We start from the raw sequence: 21,262 nt of genomic DNA, 5'->3' as shown, positions 1-21,262 counted from the left end.
ACAATTGCTAATTTATCTACTATATCTGCTATATTGTTTCACTGACATTCCTCTGTTTATTCTACTTTCAAACAGAAAAACCTGTAAATCCCGGCTTTTACCCAGCATTTGAGTTACGGGTCATTTTGCCGGTCCCCACCTTACCCCCCTTTCACACAGGAAAGTAAATTACGGAGCGAAGCGGTTCTACCTGGTATTTTGCTGATCTATCCGGGTGTTTCTCCTGTGTGAAAGGGTCAACTCAGGTCGCAATTTCCGGGACTTTAACCCTGGTAAAAAACAGGGTAGCAGTCCCAGGAATTTCAACCCGTTTGACCCTTTCACTCAGAAATAGGACCTGTGTTGATATGCAAATTACTGGTAATTTGGTTTTCTATGTGAAAGGGGTATCGGTAAATGATTTAAGACTTGCCTCTCAATGATCATGTCTATGTATATGACAATAAACAGTGTATTAACAGTCTATTTACTAAGCCTTGGATGGAGATAAAGTGAAAGTACCAGGTAATCAGCTCCTAAAGGGGGGTACACACAGAGCGATGGTCAGCTAATTTCTAAGCAATCTGACCAGATTGCTTAGAAATTAGCTGAACATCGCTCCGTGTGTAGGGGTGGCGGCGACAGCGTTGCGCGGTCCCACACGTTGCTATCACCGGTGCTAGATTGGCACAATCTAGCAGGTCACTAATTTCACCGCTGGATGAAATGAGCGGCCACCCGTGTCCGTCCCCCCACTCGCTCAGCACATCGCACTGTGCTGAGTAGGGGGGAGAGATGTGTGCTGAGCGGTCTGTGCTAGATCGCTCAGCACACATCTCTGGGGAAATCTCCCCCTGTCAGTACGGCCCTTAACTGCCATGTCACAGGCTGTGTTTGAAAAACGACAGGTAGGAGCTGGTTGGCTGGTACTTTATCCCTGTCCACTTTATCTCCATCCAAGGCTTAGTAAATAGACCCCTAAGGGGGAGATTTCTCAAAGCTTGGGGGTATATTTACTAAGATTCGTGTTTCTGCCGAATTGGTGGGAGTTTGAACTCGAATTTTATAGGTCGTATTTTTCTGCAACTTTTTTAAATCATTTTCGGGAATTTACTAAGCTGACGAGTTTTGCTTTTTCGTATTTTCCGATGTCGATGTTATTCATATTGTCGGGCAGTGTTTTACGGGAGTGATTAGTAAAACACTGCCGGACATAACACAGTGAAGCCCGGCCGGATCAGTGAGATCCGTGCAGGGCTTCATTGTGTACAGTATTAAAAGAGTTAAAAGTGTTAAAAAAAATTGTGTGGGGTCCCCCCTCCTAAGCATAACCAGCCTCGGGCTCTTTGAGCCGGTTCTGGTTGTTTAAATACCGGGGGGGAATTGACTGGGGTCCCCCCGTATTTAGACAACCAGCACCGGGCTCTTGGGCCGGCCCTGGTTCCAAAAATACAGTGGACAAAAGACGTAGGTGTCCCCCATATTTTTAAATCCAGCACCGGGCTCCACTAGCCGAGAAGATTATGCCACAGCCGGGGGACACTTTTATACTGGTCCCTGCGGCCGTGGCATTACCTCCCCCCCCCCCCCCCCCCCAACTAGTCACCCCTGGCCCGGGTACCCTGGGGGAGTGGGGACCCCTTGAAACAAGGCCCCTTCCTCCAGGCACCCAAGGGTCAGGGGTGAAGGCCAAGGTATTTAAACAACCAGGACCAGCACAAAGAGCCTGAGGCTGGTTATGCTTAGGAGGGGGCATCCCACGCAATTTTTTTAATGCTTTTTAACTATTTCAGACCCTTTTACACAGATAAGCACGCACAGATCTCACTGATCCGTGCATGACTATCTGAACACGCCAGCAAAAAGCAGGTCTATTTGATAGCTCCTTTTTTTACGAATTCTATGCTTTCCCAGCAGTGTTTGGCTATTGTCGGCAGTGATTGAGAATACAAATTCTTAGTAAATTACCGAGTTGTATCAAATAACAGCCGTGTTTGACCGATGGTCTATTCATTCGTATTTGTGAACTCTGCCGGGAAAAACAATACGAATAGCCCCAACACTGCTGAGATTTGTGTTTAGTAAATTTCCATGATCACACTTAGAAGAAAAATACAAACTCGAATTAAATCAGGACCTTAGTAAATATACCCCTTGGAGAGAGATAAACGGTAGAAAGAGATAAACTACTAACCAATCAGCTCCTAACTGACATTTTTCAAACATAGCCTGTAACATAGCTTTTAAGAGCTGATTGGCTGGTATTTTATACCTCTCCAAGCTTTAATAAATCTCCCCTCTCATTCTGGTATTCAGAACCTCTTGCATGTTGGTTTTCTAGATAAGAGATCCCATACTTGTACTCGTACTCGTATTCTCTTTTGTGTTTCTCAATCACCTGGAAAAACAATTTGGGCACTGTACTTTAAAGACAAAGTTAAAATAGTTGCGTACAATGTGCAAGGATGGTTAAAAGTCAAATATGTGTGGACTTAATTACATATTATTAAAATTAGCTTTAATCAAAGTATGCTTTAAAAATAAACAATGCTCCTTGAAATATAGCCGCACAACATTTAGCCAAAGAATAGGTTATCATTGTAATATTTGCTACAAATATCGTACATTTTGTTTTTCATTACTTTTATAGCTGCTGCGAACACACTGTATTTATATTTATATAGTTAATTGTGTCTGTGATGTGCTGTTTTGCCTTTTGTTTAATGCAGATATTTGATATTGAAGCTAAAGACATGGAGAGAGACGTCTGTTTTATTGATATAGCATGTGACGAGATTCCAGAGAGATATTATAAGGAGTCTGAGGTAAGTGGCCCTTTAGGGCCTAATGACAACTCATTATTTCTGTTCAAGGTGCTTGCCTTCTATGGTGCTCTCTAGGTGTTTTTGTTTGTTAGCTGAACGGGATGCGGTCTATTTACCTACAATCAAAATCCCGATAGTCAAAATACCGACAACCATTGACCGACGGTCAAAATACAGACAAGGTCAAAATACCGACATTTAAAACACCGACATGGTCATAATACCAACATTTAAAATGTCGACAGGTCAAAAAGTCGACAAGAGTTTTTCATGATTATTTAATTGAAACCGACTTGTTCATACTTTACCATCCCAGTGGACCTGGAGGGGGAATATAATAGTCCCGAAGCTGCTCGCCATGCGAGGGGGCGCGGTACACTTATACGGTGTCCATGTCGACCTATGTCGATATACACCAAAAAAAAACACACTGAAAAATTCTTGTCGACTTTTTGACCTGTTGACATTTTAAATGACGGTATTTTGACCTTGTCGTAATTTAAATGTCGGTATTTTGACCTTGTCGGTATTTTGACCTTGTCGGTATTTTGACTGCCAGTTAATTGTCGGGATTTTGACCGTCTGGATTTTGATTGTAGGTATTTCATACTGATCCCAGCTGAACATTTATTTGCGAACTATTGCCTCAATTATGAATGCTATAATATAATTTATAAGGGATCAGTACAAGATCCCGCCGACACCGAGATCCCGAACGTCTCAATCCTGACAGGGGGGCCAGCGCAACGCAGCCCCTTGCGGGCTCTCTGCGCTCGCTGCGCTGCAGACATGGTGCCTTATTCTCCCTGTATGGGAGTCGTGGACACCCACAGAGGGAGAATATGTCGGGATTGTGCCGGTCGGGATCCCGGTGTCGGTATTCCGACCGCCGGGATCCCATCTGGTGTGATCTTGACCGCATCCCATTTATAAGCATCTTTTTGGGTCAAGCTTGGTAAAAGGTCAGAGTTGAGGTAGCAAGCACAATGCTATGGATACTGTGAATGGTGGGGAATAATGGGGAACAAAGGGTAACTTACAAATCACAGAATGTGCAGAGGGCAGCACTTTCCACTTTTTTGTTCCAATTGTCTGTTCCATGCACTTCCTTTTGCAGGGTTGCTGGTCTGGCTGGAATTTTTCTTACATTCGTAAATCCCTCCCTGGCAGCCCATTAATAGGGAACATCTCTTTATTTGCTGCATCTCCGACTTTCTAATTTAGTTTAAAAAAGTTTTTTTTATTTTTTTATTATTCAATCATTTTTATCAATATGTAATTTTTATATGAGGGTCATGAACTATGTGCATTGATAACTATGGATATCATTCAGGTCCAGTTGCAAACTAAAGAAGGACGCAATGTACCGAGGATCAGTAAAACTAGGGGAATTCTGTACTGGAAAAAAGATTTAGGTGTTCACATAGATAACAAACTTAGGAGTAGTACCCAAAGTAGGAATGCAGCAAAAATGGCAAACAAGGTGTTAGCATGCATAAAGCGGGGAATTGACGCAAGAGATGAGAGTGTTATACTCCCATTGTATAAACCATTGGGGCGGCCACATTTCAAATACTGTGCACAGCTATGGGCACCATACTACAAAAAGGATATCCAGGAACTAGAAAAGGTTCAAAGATGGGCGAACAAATTGATTAAGAGGATGGAGACGCTAGAATACAAGGGAAGGATTGCTAGGCTAGGCATGTTTACACTGGAAAAAGGAGATTAAGAGGGGACATTTATAACATTTACAAATATATAGGGTCAATACACAGAGCTAGCGGGGGATTTGTTTTTGGTAAGATCACCACAAAGGACACGTGGACACCCGCTTAGATTAGAGGAGATTTCGCACACAGAGACGGAAAGGTTTCTTCACAGTAAGGACAATACGTACTTGGAATTTCCTGCCTGGAAAGTAATAATGGCAGACTCAGTCATTACTTTTAAGAATTGGCTAGATAGATTCCTAATGGATAAGGATCTAAGAGGGTTATGATGGGTAAATCATGCACTTTAGTAATAAAGTAACAATAATAATGGACAAATTGTCTTTTTTCAACCTCAAAAACTATGTTACTATGGGGGAGATGTACTAAGCAGTGATAAAAGTGGAGAAGTGAGCCAGTGGAGAAGTTGCCCATGGCAGCCAATCAGCATTGACGTAACATTTATAAATTGCATACTATGAAAGTATACAGAGTAGCTGATTGGTTGTCATGGGCAACTTCTCCAGTGACTCACTTCACTTTTATCACTGCTTAGTACATGTCCCCTAATGTTACTATGTTACATTGCGCATGCGCCAGACCCCTACTGTGCATATGCAGTATGGACTCATCGATGTCGGACATAGTATGGCTGCAGATATCAGTTGATTGACAGTCTGCAGACATTTTGGGATGGGGAGGGGGTGGCGATGGCCTCCGTTTTGTGGAGGGCCAGGGTCTCCATCTAAGGAAGCAGCAGCGACACTTATTACAAGCACATCTGAATCACTCCCTTTGTGCATTCATAACTACCTGCAGTGGTAAGTACATGCAGTTATAACTACATGCATTTATGTGTTATAAAGAACATATATTCATAACAGGGTGCGTTCTTTTCTGGAAAAAATACATTTCTCTTTCATCTATGTGGGGGACGCTGGGGCATAGAGGTGCTGCATTGGAGCTTTGATAATTTTAAATTTGCCTACATAAATTCAAGCTCCTCCCAGTCTATGCCCTGTTTGGTGATAGAGCATTTTTTAATTTGCCTACCTGTTTTTGGTGATGGGTGTTTCAAAGCAGAAAATGGGATTATGGATGTAAAATCAAATCTATCACACGCATAGTATATGTTCGCTGTCAGTATATTATCCCCCACCTGGAAGCTGCAGACAATAGCAGCGGCTGTGGAAGTGTAAATTACCCCCCCCCACACACACACACACACCCCGTGTACCTGGTGGCTGTTCCGGCTGTTAAAATGATAGCCATTATGTTCCTGATGTTCCAGTGGTGACAACTGATGTTCATATGTTTGAAAATCTGAATTTATTTTTTTGTGTTTTTTACAAATATATATAAAAAAAATATGTTGTTTTAAATGTTTTTATTTACCTGTCAGTTTAATTAACCAACACGTTTCTCTGGAGCTGAGCTGGACTTCATCAGGGAAATACACAACTAGTGCATTATGAAAAAGATGTACATTTATCTTAGTGATTTTGAAGCTTCGTTCTGAACATTGCATAAGAAATATAGGGGTATATGCAATTGCGGTCGAATTCCCGAAAATGGGACTTTTTCGCCCAAAAAAAAAATCGACAATGCAATACAGTACTTTTCGTCAAAAAAACAGACTTTTCAAATTCGACTTTTTGAAATTCGACATTTGACAAATTCGACATTTCTGCAATGGTACAAATGCGGCTTTTCGACAAAAGTATATTCAATTGAAGAATGTAAATTCGACAACAGTGCTTTTCCACAGTAAATTCGTCATTTTCAATCCGCCTCACTTTGCTGGCGGAATGTAATAAAAATTTTTAAAAACATGGTTTTTTTTTATTGCTAATAGCATATCTATTTATATTAGAAGGGATTAGGTACTTGGTTTGTCTATTTAGGAGGCACAAGTATTATTTATATATTTTTTTAAATATTTTTTTTTATGGAATGGGTTAAAAAGAAAAAAAATTGCGTGGGGTCCCCCCTCCTAAGCATAACCAGCCTCGGGCTCTTTGAGCCGGTCCTGGTTGCAAAAATACGGGGGGGGAAATGACAGGGAATCCCCCGTATTTTATCAACCAGCACCGGGCTCTGCGCCTGGTCCTGGTGCAAAAAATACGGGGGACAAAAAGAGTAGGGGTCCCCCGTATTTTTTGTACCAGCACTGGGCTCCACTAGCTGGACAGATAATGCCACAGCCGGGGGACACTGTGTAAACATGGGACCCCTTTCAGTCCGTGTGGATCGGGTATGCGTTTTTTTTTTTTTTGCCAAGTACGTGGATTACAAATATCACTGGACACTGGATTTAGGTGAGTATAATTATCTTTTCTTTTCAGGTACCTCATGGATTCTACTTGGAGAAGTGGACCGAACATCGTGTCAACATAGGTAAGTATGTATGTGTCGGCATGTGCGAAATAAGGTTGTATTTTCACGGTGTGCGTGTCCTGTTTTTATTTGGGTATTATTTTGCAGAAGAACTACAGGTACCAGCGGGCCCGTTTCCCCCCCCCCCCCCCCGCATGCTGGTACTTGTGGTTCTCCAAGTACCAGCTTGCGGAGGAGGCTTGCTGGGACTTGTAGTTCTTCTGCAAAAACCAATATTCGTTCATTTTCAACAAGGCTATCAGCCCCCCATCCGCAGCCCTTGGATGGGGGGACAGCTTCGGGCTTCACCCCTGGCCCTTGGGTGGCTGGGGGGGGACACCCCTTGTTTGAAGGGGTCCCCACTCCTCCAGGGTACCCCGGCCAGGGGTGACTAGTTGGGTATTTAATGCCACGGCCGCAGGCAGCGGTATAAAAGTGTCCCCCGGCTGTGGCATTATCTGTCCAGCTAGTGGAGCCCGGTGCTGGTACAAAAAATACGGGGGACCCCTACTCTTTTTGTCCCCCGTATTTTTTGCACCAGTACCAGGCGCAGAGCCCGGTGCTGGTTGATAAAATACGGGGGATCCCCTGTCATTCCCCCCCCCGTATTTTTGCAACCAGGACCGGCTCAAAGAGCCCGAGGCTGGTTATGCTTAGGAGGGGGACCCCACGCAATTTTTTTTCAGGTTTTTTACCATTTTTGGTACCGTCTGAAAAGTCGATTCAAAATCCGTCAATTGGTCCGTTTTTCGACAGCGGGACTGTCGAATCCGTTTTTTTATTGAATATGTCTAATTCCGGCACCCGCCGGCCGGAATTCGATGGTCGAATTGTCTCGAATTTAAAAACGGGTGAAAAATTGCAGCAATTCGCCCGGAATTGCATATACCCCATAGCAGAAAACTATGTATTTTACATAAAATATAGTGAGTTTTGGTGCGGGTGTATTTGCTTTATAGCATTAACTCTATCAATAGATACAACACATTTTCAAAATAATATAACACAAAAGAGAAAAAATTACTTATTTTCAAGAAAGAGGGCACATTGCAAACAAAAAAAAACAGGGAGGAAATGGTTACTGTCTCTATAGAATTGGTGTCCCCAAATGTTCAAACAGGGGGCACATTACTGTCCAACATTTGTTGTATAACATAGTTATCTAGCAGAGCACAAATAATTCCATTAGCTTCATTGTAAACGGTGACTGAGTTTGTAAAGGTGAATTCCATCTGCTGTGCTCACAGTGTACCCCTGCACGTTACACAGTCTCATACATTGCAGGAACTCAGCACAGTGCAGCAGTGAATAAGATCTCACACAAGATTTAGGGGTACATTTACTAAGCAGTGATAAGAGCGGAGAAGTAGCTCTCATTTTATAGTATGCAAATTATAGATGTTACTTCAGTGCTGATTGGTTGCCATGGGCAACTTCTCCACTGGCTCACTTCTCCGCTCTTATCACTGCTTAGTAAATGTACCCCTTAGCCATGAATAGTGCTCAGAGGAGAAGATAGGACAGCAGAGTAGCAGGTTCTTTTGTTGTAGGATTGTCACCATTTTTAACATTCAAAGATACAATCTAATTGGTAAAAAAATCAATAAAATATTTGGGGGATAGCCATTTTATCTGTTTTCTCTCACTTATATAAACACAATATTTCATAAATAAAATAAGTAATTGAGAAATGAATAGCTTGAATGAGTTTTATTTATAAACATTCAAGAGTGGATAGCATTTTTGGCCATTATGCCGAAAATTGCTTCAGTAACCTTTACTAATTAGTCTATGACTATAATCTTTATCTGGAGTGGATATAAGCCTAGAATTGTATAAATATAATAAACCGATGTAACTGGTAAAATGATGTAAAACACGGATAATCCACCCACTTCATTTATATTGGCAAATCATTTTTGAGGTGTGGCCCAAAGATTACGACTACCAATTTTAAAATGGTGGCTGTTTTGTCAAAAATAGTGCAGTACAAAGGATGGTATGACAAATAATAAACTAAATTGATTGAAAAACACTTTTTCTTTTTAAAAACTAATTTTTAAACCCCTAAATATAATAAGTACAAATTGCTTCTAATTTTATCTTATATAAAAGCAGTCGCAATGTCACAAAACAATCTGAACATTCAGTGCCATCAGGACTGTCATTCCTACTAACAGCTTCAGATCTTTCAGTTTCATTTTCGCAGTCAGTGCATTTACAATGCATTGTACATTTTAGCCAGGCCCGGCGCTACCCGCTTAGCAAAGGGATGCAGGGGTGGTCTTCAGTATGCCAACTGACAGGATCCCGGCGCACAGTATACCGGCGCCAGAATCCCGACAGCCGGCATACCGACACTTATTCTCCCTCGTGGAATACCACCGAGCCCGTAGCGTGGCGAGCGCAGCGATCCCGCAAGGGGCTCATTTACGCTCGCCACACTGTCGGTAAGCCGGCGGTCGGGCTCCTGGCGCCGGTATGCTGGTCGTCGGGAGCCCGACCACCGGCATACCATACTGAACCCGGATGCAGAGCAGGTAGGCACCAGGCTGGAGAGGCGCTCTCCCTGCTCTGCATCCCTGTGCTGCGCCGCACTGTCCCGCCGGCTGCTGTGCCTGTTACACTGACAGGCAGCAGCGCCGGCAGCATGAAGAAGCCTCAACTATGACAGCGTCATTGTTGGGGATTGAAAAGTGGGTGGGGCTACATGGACTGAGGGGGCGGAGCTACCCCGACCAGACTGCTAAGGAGGAGGACATGCTGCTCCAGTTCCAGCCTGCCAGACTGTAATAAGTGGAGGGAGAGTGAGCGAGAAAGTGTGTATGTATGTGTGTGTGTGTGTGTGTGTGTGTGTGTGTGTGTGTTTGTGTGTGTGTAGATATGTGTGGTGGGGGGTATGTGAATAAGCTGTACTTGTGTGGGCGTTATGTGTAAGCTGCGCTACTACAGTGGGGAGTTATGTGTATGCTGCGCTACTACTGCAGGCGTTATGTGTAAGCTGCGCTACTACCGGGGGCGTTATGTGTAAGCTGTGCTACTACCGGGGGTATAATGTGTAAACTGCACTACTAACGGGCCGTTATGTGTAAGCTGCGCTACTACCGATGGCGTTATGTGTAAGCTGCATTACTACCGGGGGAGTTATGTGTAAGCTGCGCTACTACTGGGGAGTTATGTATATGCGGAGCTACTACTGGGGGCGTTATATGTAAACTGCGCTACTACCGGGGGCGTTATGTATAAGCGGCGCTACTACTGGTGTGTTATGTGTAAGCTGCGCTACTACCAGGGCGTTATATGTAAACTGCGCTACTACCAGGGCACTGTGTGTGAGCTGCGCTACTACCAGGGCGTTATGTGTAAGCTGCGCTACTACCAGAGCGTTATGTGTAAGCTGCACTACTACTGGGGGCGTTATGTGTAAGCTGTGCTACTACCGGGGAGGTTATGTGGAAGCTGCGTTACTACTGGGGGTGTTATGTGTAAGCTGCACTATTACCGGGGAGGTTATGTGTAAGCTGTGCTACTACTGGGGGTGTTATGTGTAAGCTGCGCTACTACTGAGGGCGTTATATGTAAGCTGCGCTACTACCAGGGTGTTATGTGTTCGCTGCGCTACTATTGGCGGCATTATGTGTAAGCTGCGCTACTACTGGGGCATTATGTGTAAGGTAAGCTGCGCTACTACCGATGGCGTTATGTGTAAGCTGCACTACTACTAGGGGCATTATGTGTAAGCTGCACTATTACCGGGGAGGTTACGTGTAAGCTGCGCTACTACTGGGGGCGTTATGTGTAAGCTGCGCTACTACTGGGGGCGTTATGTGTAAGCTGCGCTACTACCAGGGCGTTATGTGTAAGCTGCGCTACTACCAGGGCGTTATGTGTAAGATGCACTATTACTGGTGGCGTTATGTGTAAGCTGTGCTACTACTGGGGGCTTTATGTGTAAGATGCAGTACTAACGTCCTTGTGAGACCACATACTTTTTTTTGACGCACGCTTTGTAATGTATGGGAGGCCGCAAATGTATAGTTTGCAGGGGACACCGAACACACTAGCACCGGCCCTGATTTTAGCAGTGCCTTTTTACACTTACAAGGGCTGGTGCTGCAAGTTTTACAGGAGCACCAGAGTAATTCCCTGCATGCCAGGGATGCCTGAGGGAGAGTGGTCCATGTCGGTTGCTAGGTTTATTTTTCATTTTATTGCCAACCCCAAAGCTCCAAATCAGGTAAGAAAGGTTGTTTTATCAAGCTTTTTCCCCAGCATAAAAGGCAGTGGGATATGATTTTGATAATTGGCTGTTCACACTCTTTGCCATGCCTGGCAAATATTAAAAGTACTAGTATTATAAACCTGAATTTACTGTACTCTGTTTCACCACAACAAACAAATCTATTTCTTGTCCACTATTTCTTGTTTCTTGTCCCCCTGGTTACAACCTCAGGACATGCTAAAATAAAGCTTATTTGGTTGGTGGCAGTCTATCGATGGAACTTCCATTTTTAGTATAGAGTTCTTTTCTGCACCCATCAACTGTGCAGTGAGATGACGAAACAACAAATTTTACTAGTTCTTCCATGAAAACTTCAACATTTGTAAACTGCTGAGACGAAAGCTGGAATGTGTTCCTAATTTCTGACGTTAGAATGTTTACCAAGTAGAGTTCTTGCCACAACCAGCGAATGAGGAAAATGTATCATTTCAAGTAAAAGCATGGAAAAAAAAGAAGAGCCTTAAGGTGCATACACACGGTGAGATATATCCTTGCGATTTTGACTATGTTTGCAATGTTTGCACTGCAACTGCGCCAAGTAAATTTGCTATGCAGTTAGGTATTTTACTCACGGCATTACGGGGTTTTTTCTTCGTTCTGGTGATCGTAATGTGATTGACAGGAAGTGGGTGTTTCTGGGCGGAAACTGGCCGTTTTATGGGTGTGTATGAAAAAACGCTGCCGTTTCTGGGAAAAACGCGGGAGTGTCTGAAGAAACGGCGGAGTGTCTGGACGAACGCTGGGTGTGTTTGTGACGTCAAACCAGGAACGAAACTGACTGAACTGATCGCAGTTGCCGAGTAAGTCTGGAGCTACTCAGAAACTTCGTTCGCAATTTTACTATGCTAAGATTCACTCCCAGTAGGCGGCGGCTTAGCGTGTGCAAAGCTGCTAAAAGCAGCTTGCGAGCGAACAACTCGGAATGACCACCTTAGGCTTTAACTTTTTCGATTACCTTCTTACTAAACAGGAGATTAATTGACATGTATTCAGAATTTTTCCAGTTCCAAATGCAATCTACATGAAAACGGCTTGTATGCCACTGAATGAAGCGAGTGACAGCACTACAACATCTATGCCAGCTCTCCTAATAATGATGGACTGGTGTCCTGTTAAACTCAGCTCTTTTGTGTGCAGTAGAATTCTTGCATCTGGACAGCATGGACGGAGATCTGCATTTGTGTACACATAGGCATGTTGCATTAGATTGTTTCTCCTTTTGTGCTTCATATCCACCATTCATTTTTTTCTGTATTGGTGAGTGCTGTACCTTTGGGTTGAACAAGTTCTTGTTATGTCATGTTGAAACGTGAACATGATAAGGATCCTGCATGACAATTGCGCTGGCTAAACTGGGGCACAAAGGCTAATAAGTAATGGTCAGGTCTAGCAGTGCAGTGCCAAAATCTGGACGTATGTGTCTAAGGAGAGGTGCTCAGAGGCAAGCATGAGCAGGGAGCAAACATAGTTACAGGTTGTGCAGGGCAAACAACAAGGCAGGCGAGGCTGGTGCACTTGCACATAGCGACATCACATAATGTGAACTGCTGGTTATGAGTGGCATAATGTGAACTGAGGGCCTAATACAGACCTGATCGCTCGCTAGCTATTTTTTGCAGCACTGCGATCAGATAGTCGCCGTCTATAGGGGAGTGTATTTTTGCTTTGCAAGCGTGCGATCGCATGTGCAGCCGAGCACTACAAGAAAGTTTTGTGCAGTTTCTGAGTTGCCCAGAACTTACTCAGCCGCTGTGATCACTTCAGCCTGTCCGGGCCCGGAATAGACGTCAGACACCCGCCCTGCAAACGCCTTGCAAATGCTTGGCCACGCCTGCGTTTTTCCAAACACTCCCAGGAAATGGTCAGTTGACACCCTCTTCCTGTCAATCTCCTTACGATCGGCTGTACAAATGGATTCTTCGTAAAATCCATCGCACAGCAACGATCCGCTTTGCACCCGTACGACGCGCATGCATATTGCGGTGCTTACGCATGCGCAGTTCTAATCGCAGCGCAGCGAAAAATTCTAGCATGCGATCAGGTCTGAATGACCACCCGAGTTCACTATAGTCGGTTGAACACATTTGTAGTGCTTGGGATATTTACACAGACGTTTAAATGACATCGCGAGTATATCATTTTGGAAATGTTATGTTTATTTTGGAAGGTGCCACTACAAACCTTAATCCTGCCATGGTTACAGGTGTGCTACAGCCCAATAGTCGTAATCACCATCTTAGCAAGCACAGTCAAGGCTTATAAACTTCATATGTATATTTAGTTTAAGAAGAAAAGGCCAATTATTTTTACAACTTAATTCACCAGCAGAAATAGATTTGCTTGTTGTGGTAAAACAGAGTACAGTGAATTCAGTTTTTAATACTGGTACTTGTAATATTTGGCAGGCATGGCACAGTGCGTGAACAGTCAATTATCATATTTAAATCCCACGGCCTTTTATGGTGGGACAGTAATTTCTATTGTAGGTTTATCAACTGACCATGAAACATATAGTACATGAGTTTACATGGTGATCCAAATGTTCAGCCAACTCACTAATCAATTGAGTTTTTACATGTACAGTATGACCATACGAGTACCATACTATTACCATACGAGTATGACTCGCACATGATCCAGTCCAACAATATAATGACCATTACTATGTTTGGATTCATATTGTAAAGCATAGTGCAGACTGGTGCACAGCTTCTGTGTACATTTCTGATGATAAAACTGTCTTTCTCATTCACACTACAAACATGAGCTGTAAATAACGTGAGGAATGGCTGTGTGACAACCTCATTTTCATGAGGGATTAACGCAGTGTTCTGTAGTGACGCCAGGTGCCGTCCTTAAACAATATTTTATCTTCTCAGCGCACCATTTTGACATTTACAGTCTTTTGTAGACAATGAGCATGTTATCTAAAAGTATTTTTCTTAAATTGAACTGAATGAATAATAAACCTTCAGAATTCAATAAACAGACAAAACATTAATAGATGCATTGGTGCATTAGAAGCATGGTAGTAAAATCAGACAATCATAGAGAATATCACATATTAATTCTTACAGTCTCAGCATCACTGCTCATTCTCGGATCTCCATTGTTGGGGGTGTTAATCCGGGAATTATCACAATGCAGAGACGTAATAAGACTTTGTGTAATGATGACCGAAATCCTGATGTATTTGTCACATCGTGTTAAGATACAGTGTAATGGGTTTAATTCAAATCAAATACACACTTCTACAGGAAAGTCATATTATGTCTAATTCACCTCAGACTTATGACATACTGTATGCGCAAACAGCAGACGTCATCTCCTGAGATGGGCACCGAGGCGGCATGTACAGAGCTGTGAACTGAATATAACTATCCCCAGAAGAAACAGTATGTGCATGAAGGATTTCTCTGTACAAATTCCCTGTATTAACCTAAAATGCAAACAGGCAGTTGAACAGAAAGTCACGACTATACTGAAAATATCTGCTTTTGTAATGCAAGCAAACACTCACGTCAATGTCAGTTTTCAATATAAATAAAGCTAAAATTATTTATAGAGCACGGGATAATTTGTATAGCTGGGTATACACTAGACGACGGGAAAATAATGGGATGACACCCGTAAATCACAGTATTATGCTGTGGGTGGTGGTACTCTAATTGTGGTCTGTAGGGGATTCTAAGTTTCTAAGGGGGTAATACTTCAGACTGCATCGCTGCATGTTGACATTCAAGATGTTGACTGATTACAGTCCATATCCCCCGGAAAACACTATTTATTAATAATGACTTATATAGTGCCAGTGTATTCCATTGCCCTTTACAATTGAGAGCAAAACAGTAATAAAACAAGACTGGGTGATAGCAGACAGACAAATAGATAAGAAGGCCCTGCTCCCAAGTTTACAATCTATAGAACAGATTACAATTGCAGATTGCAATTTTGACACTTTAAAATAATAATAATAATAATTTTATTTATATAGCGCTTTTTCTCCAATAGGACTCAAGACGCTTAACAGATACATAGCGTAATATAGTACAGAAACAATGAAGTACAGAACAGCTTTTCATAAAATACAGAAGCATGGAGATACTAAAGGGACATTATGGAAACGCTTGAGTAAACAGGAAAGTCTTGAGTCTACTTTTGAAGGATTCTATAGTTGGGGCCTCTCGCACTGTGCGGGGAAGTGAGTTCCATAGAGTTGGAGCCGCATGACTAAAAGCTCGACCCCCAGATGAATTTCGGGAGATTCTAGGTACTGCTAAAAGTCCTTCATCTACAGATCGCAGTAATCGAGTGGGGCAGTATGGAATCAGAATCTGCTTCAGGAACCTTGGGCCCTGGTCATGTAGGGCTTTGAAACTCAGTAAGCCAATCTTGAAGATCATTCGCCATCTGAAGTGAACCAACCAGTGAAGGGAGTAGGAGATTGGTGTTCTGTGGCTAGAACATGGCTGGTTGGTTAACAGCCTGGCAGCTGTGTTTTGTACCAGCTGTAAGCGGTGCAATTCTTTTGCTGGGAGACCAAGGTAGAGGGCATTATAGTAGTCTAATACAGATGATACAAATGCATGTATGACTTTTGGCAGATCATCTGAGGGAATTAAGTGCTTGATTCTGGCTATGTTCCTCAGGTGAAAGAATGAGGATTTGATTGTGGCTGATATCTGATGTTTAGGTGTCAAGCCACAATCCAGGACAACACCAAGATTCCGCACATGATCAGTGGTTTGTAATTCTGAATCCCCAACTGTAAATCCAGTTGGTTGGCTATGCTGCAGTCTTGTCCTTTGATGTTGTGGTCCGATCATAAGGACCTCTGTTTTGTCCGGTTTCATTCGCAGCCAACTGGCACTCACCCACTCCTGGAGCTCAGCTAGACAGCCAGTTAGGGTTGCTATTGGGTTATCAGTGCCCGGAGCAGAGGACAAGTACAGTTGTGTGTCATCTGCATAGAACCTTGTGGGACATCACAGGGCAATGGCACTGATGGTGATGAGTATACTCCAGACAATACTCTGTGACCACTGTGAGAAATTATTTGAACGAGCTTAGGACTGTGCCATCCAGTCCACAAAAATGTATCAGTCGCTCAATCAGAAGCCCATGGTCCACGGTATCAAATGCTGCAGAGAGGTCCAGAAGGATTAAGATTGAACAGTCACCTCTGTCTCTTGCCATCAGAAGATCATTTAACACACACACACACACACACACACACACACACACACACACACACACCAGGGTTGTTTCAGTGCTATGTCTTTTCCTGAATCCTGATTGGAATGGATCATAAATATCATGGGTTGTCAGGTTGGTTTCTAGTTGATTTGCAACCACTTTCTCAATAACTTTTCCTAGAAAAGGAAGGTTTGATACTGGTCTGTAGTTGGTCGTGCAGTTGGGATCTAAATTAGGTTTTTTAAGAAGAGGTCTAACAATTGCTTCCTTTAGGGGTCCAGGAAAAATGCCTGTATGCAAAGAGCACTGAACAATTTTTGCAAAGACAGGACCAGTTATATCCATACAACCTATTAGAAGCTTGGTTGAGGCAGGGTTCAGATCACAGGTGGTGGGACGCAAAATCTGAGAAATTTCAGTAATGTCCTTTACATCCACTGGGTCAAAGCTGGTCCATGAAGGCAGGTAGCTTATATTGGCAGGCTTTGTAGTTTAGCACTCGTTTGATGTTACTGTGGAGATTCCAGCCCAGATGGTGGATATTTTGTCTGCAAAGTAGTTTACAAACTCGTTGCATCCTGCCTGGGAGAGGGTTTCATCAGTCTGCAGGCATGCTAGCTTGCAAAGCATCTCCACTGTGCGGAAAAGCTGAGCTGGCCTATTGTTTGCTGCTGTGATCTCATTTGACAGGAAGTGTTATTTCTTACAGGTGATTGTCGATTGATATTGTTCATTATGCTTTATTAGTTTTATGTTGTTATCCACTAGGTTAGTCTTCCTCCATCGTCTTTCTAGTCTACGCCCCCTTTTCTTGAGCTTCACTTACACTGTTGTCGAACCAGGGAGCTTGACGTTGTGGTTTACGAGGTCTTATACGCACAGGGGCGATAATATCAATTGCAGCCATAATGTCAGATTGCGTTTGGTCTGTGTCCCCGGAGGGGGCGCTAGTGGGTCAGTGGAGGTGGAAGGAAGGAAACGAGGAGGTTGAATAACGTTCCTGCGCATGAGCGCAAAGGTATTTTTATTAGGCAGATGTATAACAGTTATTGCAGCAGAAATAATAATAACAGGTGAAAAAAGTCAATCACTCAGTAATGAATCTGAAAGTCTATGGCAAATGAATGATAAATGAATTTGAGAAATAATATCCAGAATATAAATCAGAAGAGCAGAATGTCTTATGGAATGATTCTGGCTTGGAAACCAGTGCAGGGTTAAAACGGGAAACTAGGCAGTAGATGATATGGCAAACCTGAGCATAAGCAGGAGACCGACTCACAGTGCAGGTGATGGGCACTGGCAGCAGCAAGCTGTGTCACAGGTGGAGGAAATGAACGCACCTGGAGTTTGTCTTCAACTGCAGGCTGAAGCACACAAGGTGGTGATGAGTGTGAGGCCTTATGCAGGTTGCAGGTATTGCTGAGCCTTGAAGTTCCACGGGAGAATGCAGAGTAACCAGGAGTATAATGTTCTTAGCAGAGAACCAGGAACTCAGGAGAGACAGGAACCGATCCTTTCATGTAGGTCGCAGATAGACACAAAGTCCAGGATGCCTGTGAGCTGTACCTGTAGCCTCCTATATACCCCATGGTACGCAGGGATTGGATGAGTGCAGGAAAGGTGGGTGCGGCCACGCACCGGATTGGCCGCAGCATACTGGCTATTGCAGACTGTCATGGCGGCGCCCACGCCGCGGCCCAGCGGGGACGCGGCGCGCTACACGCCTGCTGTCTCAGCAGTACCCCCAGGATCCAGATGATGACCCATGGCAGGGGCATAGGCGACCGGTGACCGCAGGGAGCCAGGACGGAGTCCGCAGCGGCGGACGGATGACAGCCTGGTAAGTCGATTCCTGACAGTACCCCCTCCTTTAGGGGTGGACACCGAACACCCACGTGGTTTGGAGGGATGAGTGCTGTGGAAAACACGGACCAACCTAGGAGCATGGACATCAGATGAATTCACCCAGCTTCTCTCCTCTGGGCCATAACCGCACCAATCGACCAGGTACTGGAGACATCCATACCGGCAACGGGAGTCCAGAATCTTGTTGATCTCAAATTCCACGCCCCGCTGAGTTCGGATCTTGGGACCTGCTGGAAGAGTATTCTGAAAGCGGTTTAGAACTAAAGGTCTGAGGAGAGAAATGTGAAAGGCATTAGGTATACGAAGTGAAGATGGTAATTTCAACTTGTAAGCTACTGGGTTGATGACACTCTCAATAGGGTAAGGACCAATGAAGCGTGGTGCAAACTTCATGGAAGGAACCCTGAGACGAAGGTTGCGGGTTGATAACCAAACTCGATCCCCAGGTTTCAAATAGGGAACCGCACGTCTCTTGCGGTCGGCAAAGATCTTATATCGACTGGAGGCTTTTTTGAGGGAAACGTGAATCTTTTTCCAAATGGTTGAAAACTGAGTTAGTGCAGAAGTGGCAGCTGGAACATCCATATGAGGAAGCTCTTGGAATTCAGGTACACGGGGATGTTGCCCATAAACTGCAAAGAATGGTGTCGTATCAGTGGCAGTATGATATCGAAAGTTATGGGCAAACTCGGCCCACGGGAGCAGATTGAACCAATCATCCTGGGAAGATGACACATATAACCTTAAAAAAGTCTCAAGTTCTTGATTGACTCTCTCTGTCTGCCCATTCGTCTGAGGATGGTATGATGACGAGAATTTCAATTTTACCTGCATGGCAGAACAGAGGGCCCTCCAAAACCTCGCTACAAACTGTACCCCCCGATCAGATATTATTTCAGAGGGTAAACCATGTAAGCGGAAAATCTCCTGTATGAAGATTTGGGCAAGTTTCGGGGCAGAAGGGAGACCCTGGAGGGGAACGAAATGAGCCATCTTGGTGAATCTGTCCACTACAACCCAAATGGTATTATGTCCCTGAGAAGATGGAAGGTCAGTGATAAAATCCATGGACAGATGAGACCAAGGACGACTAGGGACAGACAAGGGTTGTAACTGACCTGCTGGTGACTGACGAGGAGTCTTGTGCTGCACACATTTAGGACAGGATGCCACGAAATCCTGGATGTCCATTTTTATCTTTGGCCACCAATATGATGCGGAAAGGAACTTGAATGTCTTCAGGACACCAGGATGACCAGTGAACTTGGACTGATGGGCCCAAGATAGCAACTTGGGACGGAGCTCTGAGGAAACAAAAGTCTTACCAGGAGGAGGAGCTGGGGAGACTTGAGAGGCAGCGAAAACCACGGGACTCAGGATGGAATGTGGCACAGAGTCAGATGTTCCTTCTTCAGATTCCATGGATCGGGATAATGCATCGGCTTTCACATTCTGTGAACCTGGGCGGAAATGAAGCTTAAAATTAAAACGTGAGAAAAACATAGCCCACCTGGACTGGCGAGGGTTAAGGCACTGGGCTGCTTTTAAATAAAGCAAGTTCTTATGATCCGTGAAGATGTTAAACGGATGTTTGGCCCCTTCTAGGAGATATCTCCATTCCTCGAGAGCCAGCTTGATTGCCAGTAACTCTTGATCTCCCACGGAGTAGTTAGCTTCTGCAGGAAGAAACTTGCGAGAATAGAATCCACACGGGTGGACTTTCCCATCAGATCCCTTCTGGGAGAGAACAGCACCTACCCCAACTGTAGAGGCATCTACCTCCAACTCGAATGGTCTGTCGACATCTGGCTGTGACAGCACTGGAGCAGACATAAAGGCTAGCTTGATTTTCCGGAAGGCTGCCAAGGCTTCTTCTGACCAGTTGGAATGATCTGCCCCTTTCCGAGTCAGGTTGGTAATAGGAGCGATGAGAGTGGAGAATCCTCGAATAAATTTTCTATAGTAGTTGGCGAAACCCAGGAACCGCTGGATAGCTTTGAGGGAAGTTGGAATGGACCAGTTGGCAATGGCTTCCAATTTCGTCGGGTCCATCTGAAGATCCGATCCGGAGATTATATAACCCAGAAAGGGTATAGAGGGAACTTCAAAGGTGCATTTAGATAGTTTCCCGTAGAGACGATTCTCACGAAGACGTCGGAGAACTTCACAGACTTGTAGGCGATGAGATGGAAGGTCTTGAGAAAAGATAAGAATATCATCTAGGTAGACAACGAGGTATTTATACAGCATATCTCGAAAAATTTCATTCACAAAGTGTTGGAATACCGCTGGAGCATTACTCAACCCAAATGGCATTACCAGGTATTCATAATGGCCATCTCGAGTGTTGAAAGCTGTTTTCCACTCGTCACCACTCCGGATTCTGATGAGATTATAGGCACCGCGGAGATCTAACTTGGTGAAAATGCGGGCCCCCTTAACTCTATCAAAAAGTTCGGTAATAAGTGGTAAAGGATAACTATTCTTGATGGTAATGTCATTGAGACCCCGATAGTCAATGCATGGACGCAGTCCTCCATCCTTCTTTTTGACAAAGAAGAAACCTGCACCAGCGGGTGATGATGACGGACGGATGAATCCTTTCTGGAGATTCTCTCTGATGTAATTACTCATCGCCTCTGTTTCAGGAACAGATAAAGGGTAGGTGCGCCCCCTAGGTGGCTTCTTGCCAGGAAGGAGATCGATGGGACAATCCCATTCCCTATGGGGCGGCAGAATATCAGCAGCCTTTTCACAGAAGACGTCTGCGAAGTCTTGATAAACTGCTGGAAGACTTAGCTGTGACTTTACTTCGGTTGATTTAATGGGACACACTTGGGCTAAGCAGGATTGATGACAATGTGAACCCCATGAGGTAAGCTGCAACGTTGTCCAGTTGAACTGTGGGTTATGTAGCTGGAGCCAAGGCATGCCCAAGACAATCTCCTGGGTGGCCTGAGGGATGACCAGGAACTTGATCAGTTCTGAATGAAGAAATCCAACTCCCAGAACCACTGGGGTAG

The 21,262-nt window shown here is 44.1% G+C and overlaps 1 protein-coding gene across 1 annotated transcript in view; it reads left to right on the top strand.

The window, feature by feature from the left end:
* Nucleotides 1-21,262, top strand: part of PITPNC1 (phosphatidylinositol transfer protein cytoplasmic 1) — a 478,249-nt gene that overhangs the window by 414,421 nt on the left and 42,566 nt on the right. The window contains exon 6 of the mRNA XM_063960825.1: nucleotides 2,709-2,804. Coding sequence (XP_063816895.1) covers nucleotides 2,709-2,804 — 96 coding nt within the window. The remainder of the gene's footprint in view (nucleotides 1-2,708; nucleotides 2,805-21,262) is intronic.

This window comes from Pseudophryne corroboree, chromosome 3, assembly GCF_028390025.1.
Source record: "Pseudophryne corroboree isolate aPseCor3 chromosome 3, aPseCor3.hap2, whole genome shotgun sequence".
NCBI lineage: Eukaryota > Metazoa > Chordata > Amphibia > Anura > Myobatrachidae > Pseudophryne > Pseudophryne corroboree.
The sequence above is the reverse complement of the archived record's forward strand: the minus strand, read 5'-3'. Positions and strand labels throughout refer to the sequence as shown.